Source organism: Mustela erminea, chromosome 11 (assembly GCF_009829155.1).
Source record: "Mustela erminea isolate mMusErm1 chromosome 11, mMusErm1.Pri, whole genome shotgun sequence".
In the NCBI taxonomy this organism is placed as follows: Eukaryota; Metazoa; Chordata; class Mammalia; order Carnivora; family Mustelidae; genus Mustela; species Mustela erminea.
Window position 1 is genome coordinate 13,766,217 of NC_045624.1, and position 12,659 is coordinate 13,778,875.

The following is a 12,659-nucleotide window of genomic DNA, read 5'->3' on the forward strand; positions in this document are numbered from 1 at the left end:
TTTAAAGATCTTATTTATTTATTTGACAGACAGAGATCACAAGTAGGCAAGAGAGGCAGGCAGAGAGAGAGAGGAGGAAGCAGTCTCCCCGCTGAGCAGAGAGCCCGATGCGGGGCTTGATCCCAGGACCCTGAGATCATGACCTGAGCTAAAGGCAGAGGCTTTAACCCACTGAGCCACCCAGGTGCCCCACTTCCTATAACTTTCAGATAAATCCTGATACCTGGTAGAGTATATGTAGGATTGCCTTATGTATTATTGGCTCTTTATATTTCCATATCAGTTTTAGAATCAGCTATCAGGTTCCTTAGATTTTGATTGGGGTTAAATTGAAACTGTGAATCACTTTACAGAGAATATTTTTACATTATTGAACTTCAAATCCATGATTATGATGTATATCTTCATTCATTTATATCTTCTTTAAAATCACTTAGTAATGTTTTAAATTTTCCTTAAAGAGGTCTTTCCTAGTTTTTGTTCACTTCCAGTGTACTCGACATTTTAAAAAGATTTTATTTATTTGTTTATTTATTGAGCACTAGTCCAGGGAAGAGCAGGGTAGGGGTGGAGAGGGAGAGTCTCAAGCAGACTCCATGCTGAGCACAGATCCTGATGTGGGGCTTGTTCTCACGACCCTGAGACTATGACATGAGCCGAAATCAAGACTGACTGAGCTACCAAGGGACCCCTTGACAATTTTTATCCAGGTATACATGGTGTTTTATTTCGTTGTTTAGCTTTATATTGTTTATATAGGGAAATGTGATTTTTATGTGCTGATACTCTATGTAGCAACCTTTTTATTGATTATCATTTATCTATAGATCCTTTTGAGTTTTCTGCAGATATAGGTGTAATAGTTGCAAATGACTGCTTTTTTTTTTCTTTTCTAGTTCCTATACCTTTTAAATCTTTTTCTTATTTTACCACACCAGCTAATGTTCAATAAAACTGGTAACATCAGACATTCTTCTTTTGTTCTTAATCTCAGAGAGACCAATGTCATGTCATTTGCAGGATTTTTTGGAAGCACCCTTTAATGGATTATGGAACTGCCCTAGTATTTATTTTTTTAATTTATTTTTTATTTTTTTATTAACATCTAATGTATTATTTGCCTCAGGAGCACAAGTCTGTGAATCAGCAGGCTTCCTAGTCTTATTTTTCTAAGAGGTTTTATTTGCCTTTTAATCATAAGTAAATGTTGAATTTTGTCAAGTACCTGTCCTGTATCTTTTTAAGTGGTCACAAGACTTTTTCTTTTAATGTCAATGTAGCAAATTTCACTGATTAAAATTTTTAGAGTTAAAACCACCTTGGATTCCTGAGATAGACCAAACTTGGTATTTGCATTTTTGCTCATAAATGAGAGTGGTTTTTAATTTTCCTTTCTTATATAATTCTTTGTAAGTTTTAGTATCAGGCTGTGCTACCCTAAAATGAGTTGGGGAGTAAGTCTTTTTTTTTCTATTCTCTGGTGCAAGTTTTATATAGTATTGGAATTACTTCTTGGGTATATTTGGAACTGGGATATTTGTGTGTGTTGGGAGGACAATTTTTAAAAATTACAAAGTAACAATCCCAGGAGTGTTCAGATACTCTCGTTCTTTGTGATTCAGGTTTGCCTATTTTATCTATATTTTCTAGTCACTTAGCATAAGATTGTTCATAATACTCTTTTACCTTTAATGTCTTAGAATCTATAGTTCTGTGCCTCTTTTCGTTCCCAGTATTGGTTATTCCTGTCTTATCTCTTCAGTTCGCCAGAGAGGTTTGCCAACTTTATGTTTTCAAACAATTTTTGGCTTTGATGCTCTGTTGAGTGGTTCATTTTCTGTGTCTTCAGTTCTGCTTTTTTATTCCTTCTGTGTTTTTAAGGTTTATTTTGCTATTCTTTTTCACTTCTTCAGGTAGCTGCTTATTAGCTTATTGATTTCAGCTTTTTCCCCCAATACGTGTGTTTAAAGCTGTGCATTTCTGTTCGTAAGTTCTGCATCCACAAGTTTTGTTATGCAGCGTTTTTATTAGTGTTCATTTCTAGATAATTTTCCGTGTTTCATTATGATTTATCTGTTGACCCATGGGTTATTTAGCAGTTTGTTTCTTAATTTTAAATACATAAAGATTCCATTTAACTTTTTTGTCATTAATTTCTGTCTTAATTGAACTGTGGCTAGAGTGTTCCAGATTTCAGACTTTTTTAAATTTTCTGATTTTCAGATTTTGACTGTGGCTCAGTGTGCTGTCGCTTGTTATGAATGGTTGATGAATGCTGGAAAGAATGTGTGTTCTATAGATGTCGGGTGTATTATCCCATAAATATCCATTAGATCATGTTTTTTATTTATTTTTATTATTTATTTATTTAAGATTTTTATTTATTTATTTGACACACGGAGATCACAGGTAGGCAGAGAGGCAGGCAGAGAGAAAGGAGGAAGCAGACTCCCCACTGAGCAGAGAGCCCCATGCGGGGTTCAATCCCAGGACCCTAGGATCGTGACCTGAGCTGAAGGCAGAGGCTTTAACCCACTGAGCCACCCAGGCATCCCATATTTATTATTATTATTAAGGTTTATTTATGTGAGAGAGAGTGGGAGACAGAGCGCATGAGAGTTAGGGAGAGGCAAAGGGCGAACATCTTCAAGCAGGCTCTTCCCTGAGTGTGGAGCTCTTGTGCTGAGGTCTGGAGCTCAACACAGGGGCCCAGTGCCATGACCCATGAGATCGTGACCTGAACTGAAACCAGCATTTGGACACTCAACAAACAGCCACCCATGTGTTCCTAGGCCATGCTTTTTAATCCTGAAGTTCACATCTTATATATTTCATAGATTTTTGTTTTACCTGCTTTATTCTGTCAGATACTGAGAGAGTTGTCAAAATGTCCCATACGGTCCTTCTTGTTACATCTTCCTGGGAAATGAAATCTTTAAATTGTGTGTGTCTATCTCATATTTTTTACTTTGATTTTCTGTTGCTTAATCTTAACATACCTGTACTTTTTAAAAAAAATTACTATATAATTACTACTTTTTAATACTATTTAAAAAAAATTACCCATCCTATTATTTACAGTCTTTCTGGTTCCTTGTTTTATGTGTGTCTCCTATAACCAGTGAATTGTAGTGTTTAAGTCCAGCCGGGTGATCTTTGTCTTATTTGGAACAGGTTAATCAGTTTGCATATGGTATAATTACGGTACTTATATATTTGAATTTATACTTCCATTTTATTTTAGTCTCTCCATTTTTTTTTCTTTTTTTCTCCCCTCCTTTTTTTTGAATTGATTTTTAAAATAAATTCTTTGTCCCCACACTGTTAATAGTATGGAAATTACACTTTCTATTTTCCTTTTTTCAGTTGTCTCCTGAGAGAGTCTAGGAGGCATTCTCACTACTGAAGTCCAGTGTTAATCATCATCTTTCCGGTAGAAACCCGTAACTCCATTTGTTCTCTTCTAACTCAGGTGCTGCTGTTGTCATGTGTTTTAGTTCTTTGTGTATTTTTAAATCTCACATGACATTGTTTTATGTAGGGAATATCCATGTAAATTTACCCATATATTTATTATTACTTTTTTAAGCTTTTTATTTTTTTCTTGCATCAGACCTCTCCGTGATCATCTTCCTTTGGCCAGCAATATGTCCTTTGCATTTCCTTTACTGTGGGTTAGCTGGAGGTGAACTCTCAGTTTTTGGTTGACTATGAATACTTCTCCCCTCTCCTTCTTGAAACATATTTTAACTGAATACTGAATGCTGCGTTAATAGAATGCTGGGATGGGGTATGGGTGGGAAGGAAGGGAGAGAAAGGAGAGAGATCATGAGAGCTCTCTGGTGTCTCCTCTTCTTCTTTTCTTTATTTTAGAATTTATTGGCTGTTTGAGGGACAGAGAGGGGCAGAGAGAATCTCAAGCAGGCTCCATGCTAATGGGGGGCTCCCCTGGAGGCTTGATGTGGGGCTCTTCTCAGGGCTTGATCTTGTGACCCCAAGATCACCACCCTGAGATCATGACCTGAGCCAAAACCAAGAGTTGGATGCTTACCTGACCGTACCACCCAGGTGCCCCTGGTGTCTCTTCTAAGAACACTAATCCTGTTTTATCAAGGCCCTACCTTTATGACCTCATTCAGTCTTAATTAATCCCATAGGGCCCTATCTCCAAATACCCTGATGGGGTTACAGCTTCAACATGTGAATTTGGGGGAATACAAACAATGAGTCCACACTAGGTGGCATTTACATAATGGTTGAGGGTCTTATGGCTTCTAATTACTTCTGATGTCTCTACTGTTGATAAATGTGAATCACTTTCCATGTATTTGGGCATATTCTGCCCCATAATTATTTAGCAAGTATATAGGGAGGAGAATAAAATTTATCTTTGCATATGTTTCTGTAATCTACAGAATTTGTTGGTGAGGTTGTTGTACACTTCCCAGCTAAATTCTAACCATCTGCTGTAGTTAAGTAAAGATTTTCAGCTTATTTACATATTGACTCTATTTTTCTTTATCTAGCTGTGTTGGTGTAGAAGAACATCATGCTGTTGACATTGACCTTTATCACTGTCCCAACTGTGCCGTTCTACATGGCTCCTCCTTGAGTAAGTACTAGAAACTTAAATAAAAACTGAAGTTTAGAATTTAATGTGTACATGACAATATTTTAATAATACTTTTGACTAGTTATGTTACACCCACCAAGAACTATAGGGAATATTTTTTTGAAGATACTGAGAATACAATTTCTTTTTTTTTTAATAAATTTTTTTAAAAATATTTTTATTTACTTATTTGACAGAGAGAGAGATCACAAGTAGGCAGAGAGGCAGGCAGAGAGAGAGGGGAAAGCAGGCTCCCAGCTGAGCTGAGAGCCCGATGTGGGGCTCGATCCCAGAACCCTGAGATCATGACCTGAGCTGAAGGCAGAGGCTTTAACGCACTGAGCCACCCAGGCGCCCCATGAGAATGCAATTTCTGTCTGAATTGCTGAATAACATTTGATAAATCAAGAAGATAAATTGAAAAAAATACTGTCATTCTTTTTTTCCCTTTAAAGATTTATTTATTTTAGAGAGAGAGAAAAAATGAGTGTGTGTGAATGGGGGGCAGGACAGAAGGAGACGGAGAGGGAGAGGGAAAGAATCTCAAGCAGACTCCCCGCTGAGCATGGAGCCTGACGTGGGGCTTGATCCACGACCCCAAGATTACCCTGAGCCAAAATCAGGAGTTAGACGTTTAACTGCTTAAACGGCAAAGCCACCCAGGTGCCCCCAAAATACCGTCGTTCTTAATTGCAAGGGCAAAACCCCCAAACTTAAAGGCATGTATTCAGTGCTTTCAGTTTGAGAAGTGTGGAAAAGTAAAGTTTTCTGATTCTGGAAACTGATTTCAAATGTTTTTGTCTCTTTATAAATTGAAAAAAAAAACTTTCAGTAGTAATTGGGACAGTGTACAGGATAAGACTTTAATGCACACACATGCATTATATTTTTGGGAGATTTGGGTATCAAAATGCTGAAATGTTATTCTGTTTTCTGATTTTGGTCTTCAGTTTGAGTGTGGCCTAGAGTCCTGCCCAACTTGAGACAACACCCCTGACCCAGTCCCATTCTGAGGAAGGCAGAGGCCTGAGCAAGTGTCTGCCTACACTTTCCTGCCTGAGTTAAATATCGTTTTATGTGTGATATTGGTACACCCCAGAGAGCACATGAGCTTCCTGGCCTGTACTCTTGATTTCAGCTCAGAGGTGATCTTGGGGTCGTGGGACCAAGTCCCATGCCAGGCTCCTTGTGTGGGGGGTCTGCTTGAGATTCTCTCCCTCTTCCTCTCCTCCTGTCCCTGCCCCCACTCACACACGCTTGCTTTTTCTCGCACTCTCTCTCTAAAATAAATAAATCTTTAAAGGGAAAAAAAAGATGACAGTATTTTTTTTTCCATTTTATCTGTTAGAATTAATAATTTAATATCTTTGTAAGAGATTTAGAAATTCATGCTGTAAGAATAAATCAAAATATTACATTAAATTTCATAAAATATTAAAATATACATTATCCATTTTATTACACAGTATAAAATTTGAGGTTAGCAAATTGGTAGAATTTTTTGTGTAATTGGCCAGTTTATTGTCATAAATGTTTTTAAAGCTTTTTATTTTGTGCAGCAGTGAAGTATGTGGTATACAACTTGGAATGATTATTGACCAAGTATAATTCTTGGAGGAAATAAATAGTACTGGGTTGTTACCTCAAGAAAGGAAACAGAACTAAAATTTATAACACTTTTAGTTTAGAATTTATATAATTTCCAAATGAAATAATTTGAATTTAATTTCAATGAAATATTAAGTGGGTTACAATGAGATGGAATAGTGTTGTGTTTAAAACACTATGATACGTGATGCATTCTGCTTTCTGTTTTTTCTATATGATTTAATTTTTTTAAAAAGCTTGTCATGCTCACTAAATTGATTTCATAATCCATAATGGATCATGACCTGCACTTTGCATAATGATGCTTCAGAGAGAAGCTGGACTGTTGCGTGGCCCTTCGTATACTTCTCATGCTTGAATCACAAAAGATCAGGAATTGGTTATCTTCTAGGCAAAAGTCCAGCACTAAATACCCACAGGGAAAATGTCCAAGATCCAGTAATTTGTTCTATCTTAATTTAAGGCTCACCTTCCCTCCCTTTCACCCTACACCCTTAACTTGGGTCATTCCTTTTGGCCCCTTTCCCTCTGCTGTTAAGCCTCTCTTGTTTGCCACCTAGGGCTTCCTGTTCTCTCAGAGTTCCCCAGGAATCCTTATTGTAGATACTGTTCAGACAGTGTAATAGTCACTTGGTATGGTGAATTTAGATTTGACCCTTTTAATGGGAGTTAAGAATTGAATTTAAGGTCAAATATCAAAAAAGCCCCAGACTTACATATCTCAGTGTTTCTCAGGCACATGGAGTCTAAACTCAAAATTTTCTCTCCCTGTGATGGCTACCAGAATATTCCTTCCTTTAAGAAATTCAGTCACCTTCTTGCAGTGGCTGATTTTATGTGTTAAGCATGTTGGTCTAACAAGACAGTTGTAGCATCTCTGTCAACATTGTGCAGATCTGCTCATTTGAAAGGAAAGACAAGTAATTGGCAGCTTATTGGATGCCCTAGGAACTATGCTAAGAAGTACTTGACTTATGTTATTTCCTTCGATATTTGTGACATGTTGAGGGGAGAAAAATGATTGAACTAGCTCTTTTGTGTAGTTATTTGGTGGAGTTGGAGTTTGAGCCGATAGCTGTCCAATCCCAGATCTATTCTAACTCTAATCTGTTCTGCCAAAATGAAAATTAAAACACTATAATACTGTAGTTTACCTATCAAATGGGTAACTTTGTCTTTTTTTTAATTTAAATTCAAATTTAAATTAAATTTTATTTTTTAATGATGTATGTATGTATTTGAGAGAGAGAGCAAGCATGTGCTAGTGAGGGCAGGGGCTGAGGGAGAGGGAGGCAAGCACACCTCCCTGCTGAGCGGGGAGCCTGATGCAGGGCTCCATCCCAAGACCCCTGGATCATGACCTGAGCTGAAATAAAGAATCAGATGCTCAACCAACTAAGCCACCCAGACACCCCTCTTTTTTTTTTTTTTTTTTTTTTTTTTAATGGTGATGCTCACTGTTGACCCAGGGCTTCGAAATAGGCTGCTTGTGTATACCGGTAAGAATGTGAGTTACCTATCACTTTTTTGGAGGCAGTTTTGCAATATGTAGCAAATATCTTAAAAATATTGAGTCTTCTGGCATTTCTAGGAATTTCTCCTGAGGAATTAATGAGGGAAACAGATTTATGTATATGAATATTAATCTCAGTTTTGTTTGAAGAAAGATTCAGAATGAGCTAAGTGCTTAAGAGTCGAAAAAGGATTATAAAGTGATGCATCTATATCTATGTCTTAAAATTTAGGCTCCTTTTAAATTGCTTTTGAATATTTAATAAGGAGAAAAATGCTCATGATAGAATAAGAAAGGTAAGCAGAATGAACATCATGATCCCAGTTGAAAATAAAATGGGGTAATGTATCTCTATATATGTAGAACAGAAGCCTGGAATGAAACACCCTTGAATTTTATAAGTGATTTTAAATGAGAAAAAATAACACACGAAGGATGCCTTAATGGCATTTTCTAGGAAGGTTGCTTTATGATACTATTTTTCTCATGAGACTTTTAAAAAATGGGATTTACTGTTTTCTATATTGCGGGTTTGACTGCCATGAATTACTTGAAAATCTTGTTTTAAACCCTCAGAAATGAATAAGCCCAGTTTCCTCCCTTATTGGTTATTTAATATGACTTCTCCTTATCCAGATGAGGATCCAGTATTAATTTATTATGATCTTTTAGGGTGAAGGTTTGGAATAACTTAGACTCATAGAGTTCCCCTGGCTCCATGTTTTATTAGGAAAACATTGAAACATACGGGAGAGGTTGAAAGAATTTTGTTGGGAGTACTTCCAAACTCACCATGTAGGCTCCACTATTAATATTTTATACTACTTGCTTCACTACAGAGTCTCGTATCTATCCATTTTATTTATTTATTTTTTGATACATTCTAAGCTGGTTGTAGACTTTAGTACATTTCCTAGAGTCATGAAGATTTTAGTCTTAAGAGTGATTTTCTTTTTTCTTTTTACGTATTTTATTTATTTGTCAGAGAGGGAAAGAGGGAGAGAGGAGAGAGCACAAGCAGGGGGAGTGGCAGAGGGAGAGGCGGGCTTCCTGCCGAGCAAGGACACCGACTAGAACTCGATCCCAGCACCCTGGGATCATGACCTGAGCTGAAGATAGTGACTTAACCAATTGAGCCACCCAGGTGCCCTGTAAGAGTGATTTTCAAACTTAAAAAAGAATATAAAATTTAGACATCTTTTTTTTTTTTTTTTAAGATTTTATTTATTTATTTGACAGAGAGAAATCACAAGTAGATGGAGAGGCAGGCAGAGAGAGAGAGAGAGGGAAGCAGGCTCTCCGCTGAGCAGAGAGCCTGATGCGGGACTCGATCCCAGGACTCTGAGATCATGACCTGAGCCGAAGGCAGCGGCTCAACCCACTGAGCCACCCAGGCGCCCAAAAATTTAGACATCTTAATTGCTAGCACACAAAAGGGCTGTAGGTGGTGTCGCCCTGGTCGAAAGCAGAATGAGGTCCACAGTTTCTGTCTTGGTCTCTTCCCCATCTTCCCCTTTACTAAGGGATTCATCAACATGGTTTGAAATACAGCACTCCAAGAAAAAAAGAAGAAGAAGAAGAAGAAGAGAAACACAGCACTCCTCCCTTCATTCCATTTGAGGAAAGTGGACCCAGTCTTGTCACATGACTTGCCCACAGTTGAGAATAAGTTATGGCTGAACTGGGAGTCCAGTCCAAGTCTCCTGATTTTGATTGCCAGGACTCTTCAAGACCGTAGTTGCCCAGAGCTGTAGAATTACAGGGTCTGAGCATTAGGACTCATCGTAAAGTTACTTGTTCTGTCATTTATCTTCTTTAACTATGCTGCAGCCACCTGCTCTTCTTTTGTGGCAGTGTAAGCATGCTTATTTTGGGACCAGATCTTGACATAAAAGAGAAGGGAACTGTTGCTGTTAAAAGAGATTTCTGATGTGGGATCCATGACTTGGATGATCAATAAAAATCATACTGTCACTTCATGGTCTTGTGAAAGTCATGATTTAAAGTAATTGTGTTATTTTATTGTATGTGTCAGTGTGGATATTAAAATGGGCTTGGGACGCCTGGGTGGCTCAGTTGGTTGGACGACTGCCTTCGGCTCAGGTCATGATCCCGGAGTCCCGGGATCGAGTCCCGCATCAGGCTCCCAGCTCCATGGGGCGTCTGCTTCGCTCTCTGACCTTCTCCTCGCTCATGCTCTCTCTCACTGTTTCTCTCTCAAATAAATAAATAAAATCTTTAAAAAAAAAAAAAAAAAAAAAAAAAAAAAAAAAAATAAAATGGGCTCCATCTGCTAATTTGCATTTGTCGATTTAAATTTTTTTGAAATAAAGAGTAGACTTTTAAAAACAAATTTTGTGCTCTCTTCAAAATTTTATTTAAATTCTAGTTCGTTAACATAGATTTAGCATAGACTTTTTAAAATCCACAGTCAGTTACCTATAATTGTGGCATTACACAAAGTAAAATTTATACTCTTCAGCTTGGAACTGCATTCAAAAGGGAGTGTTTCTTATTGTACTTATAATTGCTATTTCTTATCATATAGAATGTACCTTTTAGAAAGTACATGGTATCACTGGTTATCACAACTGTTCTCTTTTTTAAAACTTCTAAAAACCCAGTGAAAAAGCGGAGGAATTGGCACAGGCACGACTACACAGAAATTGATGATGGCACCAAACCAGTGCAAGCTGGGACTAGAACTTTTGTGAAGGAGTTACGTTCTCGAGTCTTCCCAAGGTATGGAAACTTGTTCTTGCCAAAGAAAACTTGAGACTGTTATCTCACGCAGTGGCATTATCTAAAGCAATGTTTTCAGACTTCAGGTTGCAACCCATTCTCAGCGTTTTACCTTTTTTTTTTTTTATTAATGAAATAGAAAATATTGGCGCATTTATATAAGTAATGAGTAAATAAGCAAGGTTTCATGGAACTATATCGTGTTACCTATGTGTACTGGCGCACCTTGTACAAATACATGAACTGCTGATCTCTGTCCAGAAAATTTGAAATACACTGATTTAAGGCAGTTGTTTCCGGTACCGGATTCTTCATGATGGGAAGTTGCTGCTTCTCCTCCCCTGTTCTGATTGTCAAACTCTGTGTTTTTCTTGTGTTGTTTTCTTATCTCTCTACCCTGGGTCTGGCAGGGGTACCCATAACCATTGCTCAGCCTCTCTGGTGGCAGCAGGACTGGGCTTTTTGATTTTTAAAAGATAATGGAAAGTGTTTGACTTATCTATGGCTCAGGGAGCATCAAAAGTATTGCATAGCATTTAATCATGCTAATTTAAATCATTTCCCGCTTGCTGCCTGACATCTATTTAAAGTGATAATGCTTAATAGCCTTTTACATGAGATCATATCCAGGCTTGTTAAGGAGGGAAAGCACAATTTAAATTTAAATCTCAACATCACGTGCAGCCTATTACAGAATTATTTCAGGTCCTGTAACTGTAAAACCCGTGCTATTTCTTCACAGTCTTTAACATTCTTGTCTCTCCCTCTCCCTCGTTTAATCCTTAAACAGAAATGTGTAATTGATACACACCCAGTGTTGGCTCCCTCAGGTCTGCTGAGCTCTCCACAGTGGTTTCCACATGCCTTTTGTGATAGTGAAGGCGTTCGTCTCAAATACTCTCTCTTACCAGTTTCAGAGTGGTTGGGCGAATGTTTGTTTTCCTTGATTGGTTTGGAGCTAGGGCCAGAGTTTTCAGCCTGGGTCTAGAATAGGCTTCGGAGAGGCTAGTGAGTTTCTTGAAGCTGTGTAAATAGTTTAGTGTCAATATATGAATGTGCATTTTTCAGGAAGCGGAGCCAAAGCTTTTACTCTTTTCAAATAGGCTTGTGACCCAAAAGAACAGTGTTAAAAATCCTGACCTAGTGATGCCTGCGGCTTCTGTGCCAAAGTGGTAACAAGTAAGAGCAGTTACAGAGATGGTCACAAATGTCTAAATGATTATTACCATTAATTAAAGGTTTTTGGTTTTATTTTAACTCCATAAACCTTCACATCATTCAAAAACCATATGTAGAGATGGTAATTAATTAAATTACACATACTTGATGTGATTAACACAGAAGTATATAAAATATAGTGCATGGGTTATCTTACCTCCCTCTCCCCCATTTTAAAACTTAGTGTGGGCCTTTTGAGACATTTTCCTACATAAATAATTACATTTAAAATATTTATGTCTATGTATGTGTGTATATATACATGCATCTAGTTTTTAAAAAATAAAATGGGGTTTATTATGCATATGAAATACCTATTTCATCTGTATTTTTTCCCCATTTACAAAGCTTTACCTCCCTCCTTGACTGCAGTGTAGTACGCAGTCAGGTATACTCACCGTAATCCACTTAATCATCCCTCCCTGATGTATGTTTAGGTTGTCTCCAGTTTTTTTCCCTTGAAAATAACGGTGTGCATGTATTTTTAAGCACTTGTACTTACAGGTTTTTGATCGACAGGGGAAGTAAAACACCAAACACTGAAGATCAGAAAGTACAAGTGACTGGAAATTATCCCTCAGATTGGAGTTGAAGGAATTGTTTGATTCTCAGAGGTTGGGGAAAGAGGAAATGTTAGATGCTTGTGGGGGAACTAAAAGGCAGCACAGAACACAGTGAGTCAGATGAAGGAGATCTAAGTCTTTCAAATATAAGACTATCCAGAACAAGTCTGTCTCATTTTAGGGAGCTTCCAACTGCCCTTTTCTTACTGAGAGGGTGGACAGATTAGAACCCAGTAATTCAGAGAACCCGTACTTCTTGTCTTTTCCTTGATTCCCAGGCTGCAGGTGACGTGAATACAGTTAAGGTAAATGGAAACGACTGTTGTAGCCTGTAAAGCAGCTCTTGTACTTATTTGAATGTATTAACAGCTGCATTCTGGGGGCAATTGGAAGATTAAGTCTA

General features: G+C 37.6%; 1 protein-coding gene across 1 annotated transcript in view; it reads left to right on the forward strand.

The window, feature by feature from the left end:
- KDM7A (lysine demethylase 7A) overlaps nt 1-12,659 on the forward strand; it is an 85,489-nt gene that overhangs the window by 33,668 nt on the left and 39,162 nt on the right. Inside the window, exons 2-3 of the mRNA XM_032304022.1 lie at nt 4,527-4,612; nt 10,358-10,475. Of these exons, the coding sequence (XP_032159913.1) occupies nt 4,527-4,612; nt 10,358-10,475 (204 nt within the window). The remainder of the gene's footprint in view (nt 1-4,526; nt 4,613-10,357; nt 10,476-12,659) is intronic.